This window comes from Lissotriton vulgaris, chromosome 1_1 (genome assembly GCF_964263255.1).
Source record: "Lissotriton vulgaris chromosome 1_1, aLisVul1.2, whole genome shotgun sequence".
NCBI lineage: Eukaryota > Metazoa > Chordata > Amphibia > Caudata > Salamandridae > Lissotriton > Lissotriton vulgaris.
The window spans coordinates 947,602,018-947,620,113 of record NC_141685.1 but is presented as its reverse complement, the minus strand read 5'-3'; the positions used below and the strand labels follow the sequence as shown (position 1 = coordinate 947,620,113).

The window sequence follows — 18,096 nt, the reverse complement described above, 5'->3', positions numbered from 1 at the left end:
GTCGAAGGTGTTAAAGCCTTGAAGGGGTGTATGGACTTCTGGACCACTCTCCCACTCTCGTTGGCAGGTCGTGTCTCCTTGCTTAGGATGGTGGCTTTACCTAGGCTACTATATTATTTTAGAACCCTCCCGATATGGATACCCGGCTCAGTCTTTCGACGTCTGAGATCACCGATTATAGCGTTCCTATGGGGCACGGGTCAGCGGCGAATAGCGCTGGACACCCTCTTGCGACCCAAGGATGAGGGAGGTATGGCGGTGCCTGATTTTGAGTGCTATTACCTAGCGGCTCAGCTGCAAACTTTTACCCAGGAGGTCGCGAGAGTGTATCGAGGCCCAGAACACAGTAGAGATGAGGGCACTCCGCGGCATGTGCTTGCGTATATCACTCTTCATCGGAAGATCAGGGACCTGACAGTGGAGGAACAGACGTTTCGGCTTTGCTGGAACCGGGCGCGTAAACGGGCGGGAATCCGTCGCATGTATGCACCGGAGATCCCGCTGGGAATGGTCACAGCCCTGCCTCATGGTGGGGATTGGTCGAGACTGCTGGGCTGGGAGACCTTTATGAGGACGGAGCCTTGCTTCCGTTCCAAGAGCTACAGGAGCGTTTCGACCTTCCAAGAGGTGATTATCTCCTGCACGCGGCAGTGACGGGCACCATGCAAGACCACTGGGGCGAAGGCCTGCAGGAACCCGCGACCTCTATGGTGTGCCAATACGCGATGATGGCGGCGGGAACCTTTAAGGCGGTGACCTGTCTGTATTCTAGAATGGTGCGGGAGGCCTTGCAGCCGCTCACTGCCCTAAAGGCTAAGTGGGAACTGGACCTCCAAATGGAGATTCCTGACGCCACTTGGGGCCAACTATTACGGAGGGCGCGGAAGAGCACGAGGAACGCCAGATTTCAACTTATACATTTCTATATTATTCATAGGGCATACCTCACGCCAGGGAAACTGAAGCAGTACTTTGGAGTGGAACAAGCGGCCTGCCCTAGGTGTAGTACACTGGGGGCGGACTTGGGACACATGCTCTGGGATTGCCCTACACTGGGGGAATATTGGCGGGAAGTCGGGAGGGCTCTAAACAATGCCACGGATAGAGAGATACAATACACCAAAGCAGTGGGGGTGCTGCACTGGTTTCCACACACGCCTAAAAATAAGACGACCAGTAGGTTCATAGACATGGGGTTGATATTGGCGAAGAGGGAAATAACCAGGAATTGGAAGTCAAAAGTGGGGCCCACGTACAAACGCTGGTATGGTGAATGTTTGAGGTGGGCGGCATGTGAAAGCACTCTACGATATCAGATGGCTAGAAGGGTTGCTGATGAGAAAGCCATGGAGAGGGCAACAGCGTGGGAGATGATAGTACAGGCACTCCGGGATGATAATGAGGAGGAGGACAGAGAGGACACGGACTCTGAAGTGGTTGACCCCACTAGCACACCAGGAGCGCACCTTTAGCGGATGTTTAACTCCTTCTTGCACACACCAGTCCTTACTTTTCTCTACGATTCTACTGCAGCGCTGCCACGGGGGGGGGGGGGGGGGGGGAGGAGGCTGGGGAGTTTGGGGGGGCGGTTGACAGGGGGAGGGGCGAAAACTTAAAAGCAGTCCGCGTCCTCCTGTGCTTTCGGAAAAGGACATTGGAAGACGGAGCAGAGAATGGACTTATAATAGTCGTTGCTCTGCTTTCTATTTGGAAGCTCGAGCAACATGTTAATAGTAGCCGACTGAATGTGTACCATACTGCTATATTGATATGTTACTCATTACTGTAATGTCTATGCAAACTTTTCTGGTACTGCAATAAAAACGGTGTTACAAAAAAAAAAATGGTGGTAAATGTATATCTATTCCAGCAAGTTGTACTGTGCTGCAGTCTCTGGACTCCTATTTTACCCATATGTTTGATCCTGGGGAAATCTTACGCTCTTTGCCCTGATGAGACAATATGTGAGCAGTGCGATTTATGCTGCATATAAGGAGCACACATCCAGAGGATATTTCCAGAACAGGCCCCCAGCATAGTTTTCATTTACATATTAAGGGCTGTTTAAATACAATGTCCATTTTCACTATTAGTATCTCTGAAGGTTAAAAGAGTTCCTTGAGCTCGGTTATGCAGGTCTGCCCCAATGCTGCAGTGTCCCCTCCAACCCCCCCAGTCAAGCAGTACACAAACATTTCAAGAAACAACTACCAGTACTGCAATTTTTTTTAAAAACAATTTTGTCTAAAAATATCGGATGCGAAGATTCGAACTCACGTTAAAGGCCACCATTAAACCTCTTTCTACACAAACGAAAACTACGATCCCCAGAATCCTGAGCGGGACATCGAGTTGAACTATCGCGAGAACAACGAGTCCGCTACCACTGCAAATTATTCAGTGATTAGGAGAGCCACGAATTCCCGGCGTGTCCACCTTTACTTAAGGTAAATACAACATTGTATGAATGACTTATTTTCTCAGCGAGCGTAGCTTAATATATTATAGATTTGTCTAAATCCCGGACCCCTTGTAGTGCGAGTGAGACATTCTTCGATACAATGATATGGCACTAAAACAAGCCACTAAAATACCAACAAACCAGAAAGGCTCTTCTAGCCGAACGAAGCACCGTAAACTAATTAATGCCCACATAACATCACAGCTAAATGAGTTTTTAACTCCTGATGCTGAGCGCCAATACCAACTCGAAGAAAAATACCGCAAATGCTTTCTTCTTGTTTTTCAGAACTCTGTTACCACAAAGACTCGACATAAGGAGTTTTACTCGAAAGACACCATTCAGGTATGATATATTGTTAAGACCAGGTACCACCATTATATCAACTGCATGCACCTCACCAGCGCCCCAATTTCAAATATGCGCCATGCCTCTCATTTCAGAACTACATTGGATTGTGAACTGGTGAATTAACTACCCAGAGCCCCTTTAGGAGGCTCCATCAAACGCAAGAGAAACACAAGTAAGCAAAACGAATGTTGACATGTACAAAACTGCCGTTGCCCACACTTAACGACTTTGAGTGAGGATTTTTATGATTTTCAATTTCAATCTTCTAGAGTATATGTGCCAGCTTTCAGATTGAATGCTAAGTGAGGTAAGAGAGCTTTAACTGCCGTACTGGCTTGTGAGTGGTTGTTACGGTTTCTACGTAGTATAGTAAGACAAAGTTTTTCTTGTTTTTCTGCAGAACTGTTGAGGTCCTGAAGAGAGTTCCTTTCCATAGGGACTCGAAACGCGTCAACCACCTTCTTTTGCTAGGCCAGTCAAGCAAACTTGGTTAACAAGTGTTCTAATTTTAATGCATTTTCAGATGGCCTATTGCTCAAACTAGTAACTGTTTGGATAAAGTGGGCTCTGAGTGAGCATACTGATTTACCCTTTATTCATTGTGTGTACCCATTTAGGGTTGTTAGTTGTTTTCATAGTCTTTTTTCGTTTTTTCTGTCCTTTTTTGTGTGAAAGTATTTCTGGTACATGGTGCAATTTGAGTATGAAAGAAAAGGTACGTGGGAGTTTGAATGTATTGAAAGGTACGTTGAATGAAAGAAACAATTGAAATTCAAATTTTCCTTCTTTTTTTGTATAGGTATAGATTTTAGATAGGGTTCTCTGGGGTTAGTTAGGAAGTGAATGTGAGTGAGTGCCCTGAATGTATGTATTGAACAGATTTATTAGCTGGTGTGGTGTGTGTTGGATCTTTGTTTTTTCATTTTAATTTTGAAATTAGTGACATTAGGTGACGCTTTCATACCCTTCTGACTATGACAGAACATGAAACTTTTGCTTAAAGCGAAGACCACATTCAGAAATTAATCAGCAACGCTCCACTCTTCAGCTCAGCAGCATTAAGCTCCACAGCCAAAATTATTAATGAATCAGAAAAATTAATCCGGCTAAAAAAGAAACCAATTAGAACAGATCTCCATGGTCACTTCCTAATACAACATCTGAGATCAGGAACTATTCCAAACGGACTAATAATAAGAAACATACCGGTATTTTTTACCAAAGATCCCATATATAAGAAATGGTACAGTTTCATTGAGACAAAATGCAGTAGGGACCTGATGGTCCTCACTGTTGAAACAGCGCAACAACTTTCAAAAGAACAACTCCAAGAAATTGAAACACTGGAATCAGAGATCAAATCAAATCAACTGATCACTGATTCAAAAGCTCTGTTAGACAAGGTTGAAAAAGATATCTTGGACTTTAAGGACTTCACAATAAACCAAAAAGAGATAAAAATTTGAAAAAGACAAAAAGAACTTCTCCCTGGAAAAGGCTTACCCTTATTTTCATCAGGATTTCTATACAAGAGCCGATTCAAGACGATACTTGTCAGATTACCAAGGGAGATCTAGAAATAATTTCATAACCTTTTCAGATACATCCTCATCATCAAGTGGGAGCGATACTGACAACGTAAACAACAGAACCGGATTTAATAGAAGAGGCAATTTCCATCAGAACTTTCAACAGAATCCTCAATTACAACAGCAGCCTTTTTACGGGAGAGGCCAACAAAAAACACACGGGAAATCCAGGTTCAACGATCAGCCTTGGGAGATGTCTACGAGACAACAAACATGCAGAAACTAAAAGAAACCTCCATTTACAATCTATCAAAAAAACCTTGTCGAATACAGAAATTTGTGCATTGGAAAAGGGACTTTCTTTTGTCCCGACGAGATTTACGAAATACGTTCAAATGAAAACAGAATGCATCGAGTTCTGTAGAAAGATTAGACTAACCACCTTCTTCTCTAGACAAGCATTACACAAAAGCACAGAAACCACAGGACTAAGAAGACCCTCAAAGTTCTGCCCTCCACCAAGCAAAATACCTAAAGACGTAACCATCTTTGAAAGAACAATACTATCGGCAATTGCAGACAAGGAGAAAAAAAAGACAAGGCTTTATCAAATATAACATGAAAAAACCACAGAAAGAAGCCATTTTAAATCTGAACATCGATCATTCAATTGTCATAAAGCAAGCCGACAAAGGCGGGTCAATAGTGATTTGGGGAGCACCAGAATACACTATGGAAGTCACACGACAACTTACAGACTAACAGTGTTACAAAAAAATAGCCAAAGACCACACGAGGGAGCTGCAAGGGGAACTTTTTAAGATTCTACAATTTGGATTTGAGAATGGATTCCTTGGTATGAAAGAATATGAATACCTGCAGAATAAACATCCTAGGATGCCCATATTCTACGTATTACCAAAGGTGCACAAGGGCGAACGTCAACCACCAGGAAGACCAATAGTTTCAGGGTGTGAGTCCCTGTTCGAACCAGTTTTGAAATTCGTAGATTTCTTTCTCAAACCCTGTATGAGCCAAGTCAAATCCTATATACGTGACACAATGGATTTTATTAACAAACTTGAAATGATGGAATTTGATGAACAGAAAGATCTATTAGTAAGTATGGACGTAGTATCCCTCTGTACACAAATTCCTCAAGATGAGGGATTGGCAGTGTTACAATCATTTCTTGATGAACGAACAAGACCAATGAAGGTGCCTACAGAGTTCATTTTAGAACTAGCCAGAATGGCACTAAAGAAGAACTATTTTAAATTTAAAGAAGACTTCTACTATCAGATCAAAGGAGTCGCAGTGGGGTGTCCTTTCGCCCCAGAGCTAGCAGTGTTGTTCATGTCGAAATACGAGGACAAATTCATCTACCAAAATAATCAATTCAATCTATAATTCGGATGTTGGGTCCGATATATTGATGACGTTTTTATGATTTGGACAAGTCCCGAGGAGAATCTACACAGATTCTATGAATGGCTGAACCACCAAACGGAGGATATTAAGTTCAGCTTAAATGTATCAAAACACAGACTACCCTTTCTTGATTTCGAAATATACCCCTCTGAAGGTGGACTAAAAACAACTCTATATAAGAAGAAGTCCGACAGGAATAAATCCCTTCATTACACCAGCAACCACCCCTGTAGTTTAAAAGACAACTTACCAGTGGGCCAATTTTTTAGAATTAGGTGCAATTGCGCATTTAAGGACAAATTCTTTTTCCATGCAAATAAACTAAAAGACAACTTGCTTCCGAGAGGCTACCCGAAAAAAGTGCTCAAAACGGGCGATAAAACAGGCTTAGTGGACACCCCGAGAAGTGTTAATAGAACCAAAACCAAAAAAAACCATGGACAGAATAGTCAGCGTTTCAACTTATTGCTCAACATCAAATTGGCTAAAAAAAACAGATTAAACAAAATTGGCATTTAGTTCAAAATTTGGATACCAAACTATATAAAATGCCGCTGTTTGCCTTTAAAAAGGACAGAAGTATAGCGAACCAAATCGTGTGAGCCGCTCTACCAAGAGAACGCACACTTACTGTACGGGACTTTGTGAATTTGCCACCCATTAAAGGCCACCATAAATGTGGGACGTGCATCAGTTGCAATTCAACAACAGGAGAACTGTTTAGCCACAAAGGAATCTTTTGGAAGCACGTAAGCTTCACGAAATGCAAATCAAAGTACGTCATTTACACAATCATCTGTCCTTGCCAGAAAGTCTATATTGGCAAAACCAATCAGGAGATGCGCCACCGCATATCCCAACATAAATCGAGGATTAGAAAAAATGTGAAAACAGCTCCTCTTGTAAACCATTGGCTCGCCAACAACCACACAGAACAAGAACTTCAAAGGTTGAGCAAGATGTAAGAAGAGGTGACCTGGATGAAAAATTAACAAAAAGAGAAGCTATGCTTATCATTAAATTTAGTACAGCCGTTGATGGATTAAATTAACTCTCTGAATTTTTCATCTGTAATTCCTCACATTGTTACAACAGACATAAGACCACTTATCCAACATCGTTAGGATTCAAGAATTCCATCCATGCCCACATAAGATTGAAAACTATGATGCATTTGAATAACCGACGCCTCCATTCTATGGCCGCTACAGCAACATGTCCCACATTCTAAAGTGTATGAATCCAGAATATCCGTAATACGAGGGACACACGCTAAGTTGACATACAAATGGCTGACTTGTCCGACAGCCAAATGAAGAAGAATCGGTTAGATCCCGTGTACATTTTGAAATATATTGATTTCCCTCCTGGAATTCGGAAGCCACATATTTGGTAGATGATGATTGGATGCCAAGATTTTCACTACTGGCACGCGCACCATAAACCCATGGATGTAAACAATTCTGCAACAGCGATTCGCCTTGCACATTTTATAATACACCGATTTCATTTCGGAAATACGGGAGACTGAGGCTCCGCCGAGATTTAAATGTACAGAAATATCGGATGCGAAGATTCGAACTCATGTAAAAGGCCGCCATTAACCCCTTCGATGCGGCCGCTTTTTTTCCCGTGTGCGGCCGCCGGCCGAACACGGGCGGGCCATGACGAACCCCAGCCGTCATCAGCACACGAGCACCGTAGTGCATGACGGCTGGGGTTCGTCACCAGCATGGAAGGGGTTAAACCTCTTTCTACACAAACGAAAACTACAATCCCCAGAATCCTGAGCGGGACATCGGAGTTGAACTATCACGAGAACAACAAGTCCGCTACAACTGCAAATTATTCAGTGATTAGGAGAGCCACGAATTCCCGGCGTGTCCACCTTTACTTAAGGTAAATACAACATTGTATGAATGACTTATTTTCTCAGCGAGCGTAGCTTAATATATTATAGATTTGTCTAAATCCCGGACCCCTTGTAGTGCGAGTGAGACATTCTTCGATACAATGATATGGCACTAAAACAAGCCACTAAAATACCAACAAACCAGAAAGGCTCTTCTAGCCGAACGAAGCACCGTAAACTAATAATGCCCACATAACATCACAGCTAAATGAGTTTTTAACTCCTGGTGCTGAGCGCCAATACCAACTCGAAGAAAAATACGACAAATGCTTTCTTCTTGTTTTTCAGAACTCTTACCACAAAGACTCAACATAAGGAGTTTACTCGAAAGATACCATTCAGGTATGACATATTGTTAAGACCAGGTACCACCAATATATGCAACTGCATGTACCTCACCAGCGCTCAATTTCAAATATACGCCATGCCTCTCATTTCATAACTACATTGGATTGTGTACTGGTGAATTAACTACCCATAGCCCTCTTGGGAGGCTCCATCAAACGCAAGAGAAACACAAGTAAGCAAAACAAATGTTGACATGTACAAAACTGCTGTTGCCCACACTTAACGCCTTTGAGTGAGGTTTTTTATGATTTTCAATTTCCATCTTCTAGAGTATATGTGCCAGCTTTCATGATGGAACAGATTGAATGCTAAGTGAGGTAAGAGAGCTTTAACTGCCGTACTGGCTTGTGAGTGGTTGTTACTTTTTCTACGTAGTATAGTAAGACAAATATTTTTCTTGTTTTTCTGCAGAACTGATGAGGTCCTGAAGAGAGTTCCTTTCCATAGGGACTCGAAACGCGTCAACCACCTTCTTTTGCTAGGCCAATCAAGCAAACTTGGTTAACAAGTGTTCTAATTTTAATGCATTTTCAGATGGCCTATTGCTCAAACTAGTAACTGTTAGGATAAAGTGGGGTCTGAGTGAGCATACCGATTTACGCTTTATTCATTTTGTGTACCCATTTATGGTTGTTAGTTGTTTTCATAGTCTTTTTTCGTTTTTTCTGTCCTTTTTTGTGTGAAAGTATTTCTGGCACATGGTGCAATTTGAGTATGAAAGAAAAGGTACGTGGGAGTTTGAATGTATTGAAAGGTACGTTGAATGAAAGAAACAATTGAAATTCAAATTTTCCTTCTTTTTAGGTCTCGGCTAGAAGCGAGCGAAGCTCGCTCTCGCCAGAGACCTATAGTTAGCGGCTCAGCTTCCGAGGAGGACAGCACCTGGCCGCGCGCAAGGCGATTTGCGCCGGCCACGCGCGCGCAGTGGCCAGGTGCTGTCTTCCTCGGAAGCTGAGCCGCTAGCTATACCTCCCGCTGCTTGCGCATGCGCCGTGCCCCATGGAAGGTTTCGGGCTTCCGCATGCGCTGTGCCCCTTTCTGCAGGACCGGCCGCGGCAGACCCGGGGCTGCGGCCGTCCACGGAGCGAGCGAGGACGATGTAAGTGTTTGTTTTCTTTCTTTGGCTCCTCCTCTTGTTTTTATTACAAAAGCGATCTCTGTAATCAGCACTAAAACATTATGAGGGAAACCCTCTTCCAAGAGAGATGTTCCCTAGTCTTGCCAATCAAGTGACAGCTTTTACACCACTTGCTGCTCTGGCTATTTTATTATAATTTTGGTCCACACGGTGCAGTGGAATTTCAAGTTTGCCATTCCCAATGATAGTTTTGAAAAAAATACATCACAATTGTCTTTGGCGTGCATAGTGACCCTGGCGTTGGTGAGACTAGAGGTCACAAGTGACAGAGGAGGGTAACAGCGTATGACAGTCATTGGCCGGGTGACGGCTCACAGACGACCCCCTCTGACACCGGTCTGTTTACAAAGCGCCTACTGCAAGCACTACCTGCCACTGGAAGTGAGCGCAAGACAGTGCAGGAATCTCCTCAGAGAGATCGGATTATTTGAACAGTTGGTTGTAGGCAGTGGTGGTTTATTCTCATGGCAGTTTAATCGCCGTGGTGACAGTGCCATTCCTCCTGGGGGTAACAGGGAGATGTGTGCCAAACGTGTACGGAAAGGCCGAATCACTGAGCCGCCTAGGGCAGAAAGGCAAGTCTCGGGGAGTTGACTCCCCACCCGCTTAACGCAGCATTCGCCGTAGTTGTCCAGTGTCGGTCCTGTTTCCTCTGTGGAACGTTGTGATAAATGTCCTACAATAAACACAATTTAGTAGCTGCATCCTTCCTGGTACTCAATCATCATAATATATAAAGCGCTCTTTCACATTTGGGTGAGGGCCGGCGCTATATCAAACAGCACTCCTCTCTCCACCCACCGCACTGGCTAGCCTCCTCCCCCAGGCACACTTCACCTGCCCTCCCCCGTGGTTTGCTTTCCATGCCTCGCCCGTCTCCCAGCACGGGCTCTCCCTTTTATCACGAGCCTTTCCCCCAATCACTTCAGCACTACCTCCCTGCACCCTTTTTCATCTGCCAGCACTGGATCACTCTTCCCCTCGCCACTGGTTCTCACCCCTCTTGCTCCTCAGCCATCGCTACCTCTCCCCCTCCCCGGACACACTCTCCATTATCTGCCCACAACCAGCTGTAACTCAGAACCCGACTCCGCCGTCGCTCTCTCTCCCGCCTATCTCTCACACTCCCCGGCACCGACTTCAATCTCCCTTTCTCCTCTACCACTACCCCCCCGCCCCCCCCCCCCCCCATCCCCCCCTTGAGCACAGGTTTGGAATGTAGCCTCTCCTTTGTCCGGTTATGGTATTTTCTCCTCTCATTTTTTTTGCACTTACTTTGATTATTTTTCTCTCGCCCTGTTCTTCGATTCCCCCCTCCCCCCATCCTCCAGCACCACCCCCTTCCACTCCCGTCATCCAGGAGTAGCTGGCTGTTTTATCTCTCTCCCACATCTCCAACACCTCTATTGCCCCTCCTGCCCCTCTCTCCTTTACTAGCTCGCGCTCCTTCACCCACCGTTTCCCCTCTGTCACCACATCTCCAGCCCCCCTCAGCAGGGTGATCAGTATGTGGGTGTCCAGGGCCCAGCCGTCGCTCTCTCTCCCGCCTATCTCTCACCCTACCCGGCACCGACTTCAATCTCCCTTTCTCCTCCACCACTGCCCCCCCTTGAGCACGGGTTTTTATTTATTTATTTATGCAATTTTATATAGCGCGGACTTTACCCGAAGGTGTCAGAGCGCTTCACAAAAGGACCAATAATGATACACGAGGAACAAAATACAAAAGCAAACAACGGGTTTGGACTGTAGCCTCTCCTTTGACCGGTAAGGGTATTTTCTCCTCTAATTTTGTTTGCACTTACTTTGATTATTTTTCTTTTGCCCTGTTCTTCGATTACTCCCCCCCCCCATCCTCCAGCACCGCCCCCTTCCACGCCCGTCATCCAGGAGATGCTCGCTGTTTTTTCTCTCTCCCACATCTCCAACACCTCTATTCCCCCTCCTGTCACTCTCTCCAGTCCTAGCTAGCGCTCCTTCACCCACCCTTTCCCCTCTGTCACCACATCTCCAGCCCCCCTCAGCAGGGTGATCAGTATGTGGGTGTCCAGGGCCAGCAGTGTGTGTGTGTGCAGGGTGCACGCTTTCACCAGGCATACACCACCAGCCGTCAGTGCACGCTTTCACCAGGCACACACACACCACCATCCGGCAGTGTACACTTCCACCAGGCACACACACACCCAGCCATCAGTGCACAATTTCTACATGCACACATGCCACCAGCCATCAGTACACACATCAATTGTTAACGCATCTACAATTAACCATTGTAGCAATCGCAGTATTGCGCACTTTACTTTTAAACATAGTCATCTAAAGCACAGCATGCCACCATTGCTACAATTCCAATCCAACCCACATAATCCCACTACACACCACATGCATACACTCCATAACACAAGGCAAAAAGACATTGCCATTTACAATGCCATTTGCTCTAACTCAAATAATTCCGAGACCTATTGCATTTCCAATGCTTGTTTTGTATAGGTATAGATTTTAGATAGGGTTCTCTGGGGTTAGTTAGGATAAATAATTTATACAAGTTTTGTAAAATGATATGATGCAATTCTTAGTTTGAAAAATAAATTGATTAATTCAAACTGAAAGAGTGGTTCGAAGAGCCAGTTTCATTCTGTTTCTTCTTGTTGTTATTTTAAACGTGCATTATAAAGGTAGGCTCCCAAAAAAAGTGATAAAAAATTGAAGTTTCAGGTGAAAAAAGTGCCTCCAAAATATACATTTTAGCAACACGCAGACTGTACCTAGCACAAAAAAAATTGTTTACACCTCCATTAAAAGCACACCTTCCACAGCTCAATTGGTAACACCCATAAAATACCTCTAAAAAAGAATACATCTTAGTCATCACAGAGTTTCAAGGGGCTCCGGCAATAAAAGCCAATACTGTCATCCAAGAAGCCTTTACATTGGCTGATTAACCACTTCAAACATACAATTGTGTCACTGCTTGTACTCTTCATTATATGTGGTCTTTTCCTCTCCACTCCTTTATGTGTGCATTATGATTAACAACTTTCACACACTTACATTATTTTTAGGCAGCAGGCACCCTGACAAGAAGGCTAGTTTCGTGTTTATTAGCTGCCTGTTCCTCTTCTTCACACAACAGAACGCTCCCTCCTTTCCACGTCAGCTAAGACATCAAAACTGTTGGAATTAACCATTCCAGGACAGTTGTATTTATTAACAAAGTAGGGTGAACTGTTTTTGTTAACTTAAAAACATAAAGGTGCATTGTGCTCCATAAGATCCCACCCATTTCAACCTCTGGGCGAGAGCAACAAATTCGCCAGGGCATACCAGAAAAAGACAGCAAAACAGAGCAGGGGATGCAGAAGCATATGAGCTGACCTGACCTGACCTTGTCAGAGCCGGTCGCTCCACCCGCCGCGTGGCTCCTCCTAAGTGCACCGGTTCCCCCTGCTGCTGATGCCTGTTCACCGCTGCCCCCCTGGGCTTAGGTGTCCCTTGGTTGGGTTTCTCTGCTTTTGTGCCATTTTTGTGTTTATTGTTTGACCGTTGTGCCCCTGTATTTGCCCGATTTTTTGTGCCTCTCTGCTGCCTGTTTCCCGCTTTTTTTCCCCGCTCCCTGCTGCTGCTCCCCCGCGGTCCAGCCCCCCTTCTTTGTTCTGTACCCTCGACCCCTCCTATTCGCCACCCCGCTCCCGCCTCCCAGCTGCTCCTCCCTCCCACTGGCTACTTAGGCAGACCTGACCTGACCTGACCTTGTCAGAGCCGGTCGCTCCACCCGCCGCGTGGCTCCTCCTGAGTGCGCCGGTTCCCCCTGCTGCTGACGCCTGTTCGCCGGTGCCCCTTGGTTGTGTTTCTCTGCTTTTGTGCCATTTTTGTGTTTATTGTTTGACCGTTGTGCCCCTGTATTTGCCCGATTTTTTGTGCCTCTCTGCCGCCTGTTTCCCGCTGTTTTTCCCTGCTCCCCGCCGCTGCTCCCCCGCGGCCCAGCCCCCTTCTTTGTTCTGTACCCTCGACTTCTTCTATCCGCCACCCCGCTCCCACCTCCCAGCTGCTCCTCCCTCCCTCCTCCCTTCCACTCTCCATTTATGGCAGAGTCCGCACGTACGCGCAGCGTTCACGTGCAGCGGTCGCGCCGATTGCGCGCCCTAAGCAAGCCCGTTTACGCCCGTCCGCGCCTGGACCGCACCCAGCGCCAGGAACCCTGGATCTCGACGATGCCAACACACCCGACGAACCTACAACGCCGCCACCCTCCACGCACTCAACACCGGCCGGAACCCAGCCTGCTACCTGGCCACCCCGAAACGCACCTACGGACCCTTCTCCTGCCAAGAGTGCATATTCACCTGCACCCGTCCCGGACCAACACCCGCCAAGCCTACCACCAGCAAGAATCACCTCAAGTGCATCCTGCTCAACACCCGCTCCGTCCACAGGCACGCAGTCGAACTCTGGAACCTCCTAGACACAGCAGCACCGGACGTCGCCGTCCTCACGGAAACCTGGATGAACGCCTCCTCAGCCCCCGACATCGCCATAGCCATCCCGGACGGCTACAAGATCACCCAGAAGGACCGCACCAACCAAACCGGAGGAGGCATCGCCATCGTCCACAGAAACACCATCCGCATCACGACCAACTCGGAAGGCACCCTCACAGCCGCCGAACACCTGCACTTCCAGATTCACACCGACCCCAGGACTACCCTCAGAGGCACCCTAATCTACAGACCCCCAGCACCGCGCACTCAATTCAGCGAAGCCATCGCAGACTTCGTAAGCCTGCACGCCCTCACTTCCCCAGACTACATCCTCCTAGGAGACCTCAACTTCCACCTGGAGAACAACAAAGACAGCAACACTACCACCCTGCTGGACAACCTCGCCAACCTCGGACTCAAGCAGCTAGTGAACACCCCCACCCACTACGCCGGCCACACGCTTGGTCCCGTCTTCTCCTCCAGCAAGCACATCTCCTTCAGCCACTCCACCGGACTCCACTGGACAGACCACAGCTGCGTCCACTTCTCCTTCAAGAAAACCAGGACCCACCACCACCCGCAGCAGGCCCCCCGCAGAAGCTGGAGCAAGATCGCCGCCGACCAGCTCACCACCTCCCTCAGCCAGAACCCTCCCGCCATCACGCCGGACCCCAACGAAGCAGCCCGCAACCTCGCACAATGGATCACCGACTGCGCCGACGAACTCACACCACTGAAGAAACCACCCAGCAGACCCCACAGCAAGAAAGCCTCGTGGTTCACGGACGACCTCATAAACTCAAAGAAAACCTGCCGCTCCCTGGAGAAAACCTGGCGCCAGGACCAGACAACAGAGAACATGACAGCCCTCAAGAACGCCACCCGCAAAACCACCAACTGATCCGTACCACCAAGAGATCTACTTACAAACAGCGCCTGGACAACAACACCCACAACAGCAAGGAACTCATCAGCATCGTCAAAGAGCTCTCCAACCCCAGCGCCTGCAAAAACGACATCACACCCTCGCAAGACCTCTGCGACTTCCTCGCCTCGTTCTTTCACCGCAAGATCGCCGACATACACAACAGCTTCAGCACACAAAACAACCACCGAACCAGCGTACCCAACCGCCAAACTCTGCACCTGGAACCCGGTCAGCACCGAAGACACCACCCGCACCATCCACTCCGGCTCTCCCACCGACCCATGCCCACACCACATCTCCCCAACACCCCAACTCCGCAACGTCATCAACAGCTCTTTCGCATCAGCCACCTTCCCAGAGAGCTGGAAGTATGCCGAACTCAGCGCCCTCCTAAAAAAACTCACCGCGGACCCCACGGACCTCAAGAACTTTCGATCCCATCTCGCTCCTCCCGTTTCCGGCCAAAGTCATCGAGAATACGGTCAACAAACAACTCTCTGCCTTCCTCGAGACAAACGGATCCCTCGACCCGTCACAGTCCGGTTTCCGAGCTAACCACAGCACTGAGACCGCCCTCACCGCAGCTACCGACGACATCAGGTCTATGTTCGACAATGGGGAAACCACCGCACTCATCCTCCTGGACCTCTCAGCAGCCTTCGACACAGTATGCCACCGCACCTGATGCAGCGCCTCAGCAACACCGGCATCCAAGGCCCGGCCTTAGAATGGATCATCTTGTTTCTCGCCGGTAGAACCCAGAGTCCGCCTCCCCCCGTTACAGTCCGCGGCTACCGAAGTCATCTGCGGCTTCCCACAAGGCTCCTCGCTCAGCCCCACCCTCTTCAACATCTACATGAGCCCCCTCGCGGCACAACCTCAACATCGTCTCCTACGCCAACGACACACAGCTGATCCTCTCCCTCACCAACGACCCCGCCACCACCAGAACCAGCCTCCAGGAAGGAATGAAGGACGTCGTGGAATGGATGAAGCTCAGCAGGCTGAAGCTGAACTCAGACAAGATGGAAGTCCTCATCCTGGGTCCCTCCCCTTCGGCCTGGAACGACTCCTGGTGGCCACCTGCCCTGGGCACCGCCCCCAAACCCACAGACCACGCATGCAACCTGGGCTTCATCCTGGACTCCTCCCTCACGATGACCAAGCAAGTCAACGCCGTCTCCTCGTCCTGTTTCAACACCCTGCGCATGCTCCGAAAAATCTTCCGATGGATCCCCACCGCAACCAGGAAGACGGTCACCCAGGCCCTCGTCACCAGCCGCCTAGACTACGGAAACACCCTCTACGCCTTTCACTTCTTGGCCTCCTCCCTCCTCTTTTCACTTCTTGGCCTCCTCCCTGTGGAATTCTCTGCCACTGACGTTAAGGCTTCACGAAGACCTGTTAGCCTTTAGACAGGCTTTTAAAACTTGGCTCTTTAAGCAAGCTTACCCTTAGTTAACTCCGTTCCTTTCTGTTATATGTTATGTTTTTGCTAGTCTTCCTACAGCGCCATGAAGCCTACGGGCGTACGTGCGCTTAATAAATTTAATTTAACATAACATAACATACGCCGGAACCATAGCCAAACTCCAGAAAAGACTACAGCGCATTCAGAACGCCTCGGCTAGAATCATCCTGGACATCCCCCGCCACAGCCACCTCTCTGCCCATCTGAGGAACCTGCACTGGCTTCCCGTCAACAAGAGAATCACATTCCGACTCCTCACCCACGCACACAAGGCTCTCCACGACGAGGGCCCCGTGTACCTCAACAACCGCCTCGCATTCTACATGCCAACCCGCCAGCCTCACCCTTGCCACCATTCCACGCATCCGCAAAGCCACCGCCGGAGGAAGATCCTTCTCCTACCTGGCAGCCAAGACATGGAACTCCCTCCCCACTCACCTCCGGCTGACACAGGACCACCTCGCCTTCAGGAAGCAACTCAAGACTTGGCTGTTCGAGCAGTAGCGACCCCCCCCCCCCGCCTTGAGACCCTAACGGGTGAGTGGCGCGCTCAACAAATTCCTTGATTGATTGATTGAGCAATAGCGATTAACACAAAGCTCGGGGGGGAAGAGAAGTGTTCAATGAAGACTGCTGTAAAACAAGCACTGTCACGGATTAGTCAAGCTAATTGAGAAAAGTAGTTTTCTAAAAGAGAGCAGTGAAAGAATACAAGTAAAGAGTTCTTTGGTAAAGAGAAGAAACAAACACAAGCCATCAAATAAGAAGCAACTAAAATAAGTAACTATAAAGCCAACCAATAGAAAGCAACGAAGGGGTTTAAAGCCACTGTTAAGTAATTGATAAACCGACAATAGGTATTTTGCCGCCAGACAGCGAAGGTTTTTTTTAGCCTCGGCACTGGGGTGGAGGGAGGGGGAGGTGGGACGAGGGCCACAACAGTTAAGGGATTAACTACAATACAACTTCTTGAAGATCAAAGGTCAGATTGAAAGCAAGGCCAAAAGGCTTCCACCTTTGGGAAGTCGATCTAAAAAAAAAGGTTGAGTAAATGCAACACTAATTATTCGCAGCAACTGAAATGGCGAAAGTGCGGCACGAAGTGTTATAAAAAAAAGTTACCTATACAATATTCCACTTCTGGCACACCAGTTATACAAACCCTAAAACCCCGCCCCTACTTTTACAAATCACGCCCTCTCCTTACACAAGCCCATGACGCTCACCTGTCAGGTCGTAGAATTTCTCTGTTTTGAGCAGCGCTGAGAGGCCCCACATACTCCATTGCACCGCTAGATCAATTGCTGCCCCCAGAGCAAGTTCTTGCAGCATCGCAGCACCTAGAAACCTCAAGGCAACCGCTGAACAAAAATCTCACTCTCTGTCCCTCAACTTCAGTTAGGAGCTCCGCCTGCCAGGTCTACTCCCACCAATGTAAGACTGACGTTTGACATCTAGCCAATAAGATGTGTGCCTTGTCCCTCCACTATGTGGCTATTGTTGATGCCTGTTGCCATCGTGTAATTTGAAGAAATGCTTCTGTATGTTTTTATTTAAAAAAACATTGAATCAGTTTTTCTTTTTTAGCGACGGGCAAGTTGTTTGTAAAATATATCTGTTATAAATCATAAAACGCGGATTATTACACATAAGACGTTTATAATATGACTGCCTAAATCCTGTTCGAAAACAATTAAATGAATCCACTTTTCCTTCCTTTGTGCTTTTCTAAAGTGAGACCATTGGCAGTATCAAGATGGCGATTTTTTTTAGGAGACTACACAGTAAACATCAGCCACAATCATCGTGCAGCCGCAATTTCTTCCGATCTGATGGCCATGCGCGATGGGCGTGGCAAAGCCACCGTTCTATGACAAGAGCTAAAGCCCGCACATACCAACTCCGTGAGTGCTAAGGTCACGTGACAGCAAACCAATAAAAAGCTCGACTCTGTTATCTAGGCGGGAAAAAGAAAGTGACGGAGGGGGACACCCTTTGAAGTATCTGAGGCAGTGCTTTAAATGTGTAAAAATAAGTGCAGGTACT

At 47.5% G+C, this 18,096-nt stretch overlaps 1 protein-coding gene across 1 annotated transcript in view; it reads right to left on the bottom strand.

Moving 5' to 3' along the window:
- The window catches only part of LOC147748251 (uncharacterized), a 106,199-nt gene extending 88,700 nt beyond the window's left edge, over positions 1-17,499 (bottom strand). The window contains exon 1 of the mRNA XM_086959264.1: positions 17,277-17,499. Coding sequence (XP_086815390.1) covers positions 17,277-17,382 — 106 coding nt within the window. The 5' untranslated portion in view covers positions 17,383-17,499. The remainder of the gene's footprint in view (positions 1-17,276) is intronic.
- Positions 17,500-18,096: the final 597 nt, after the last annotated feature.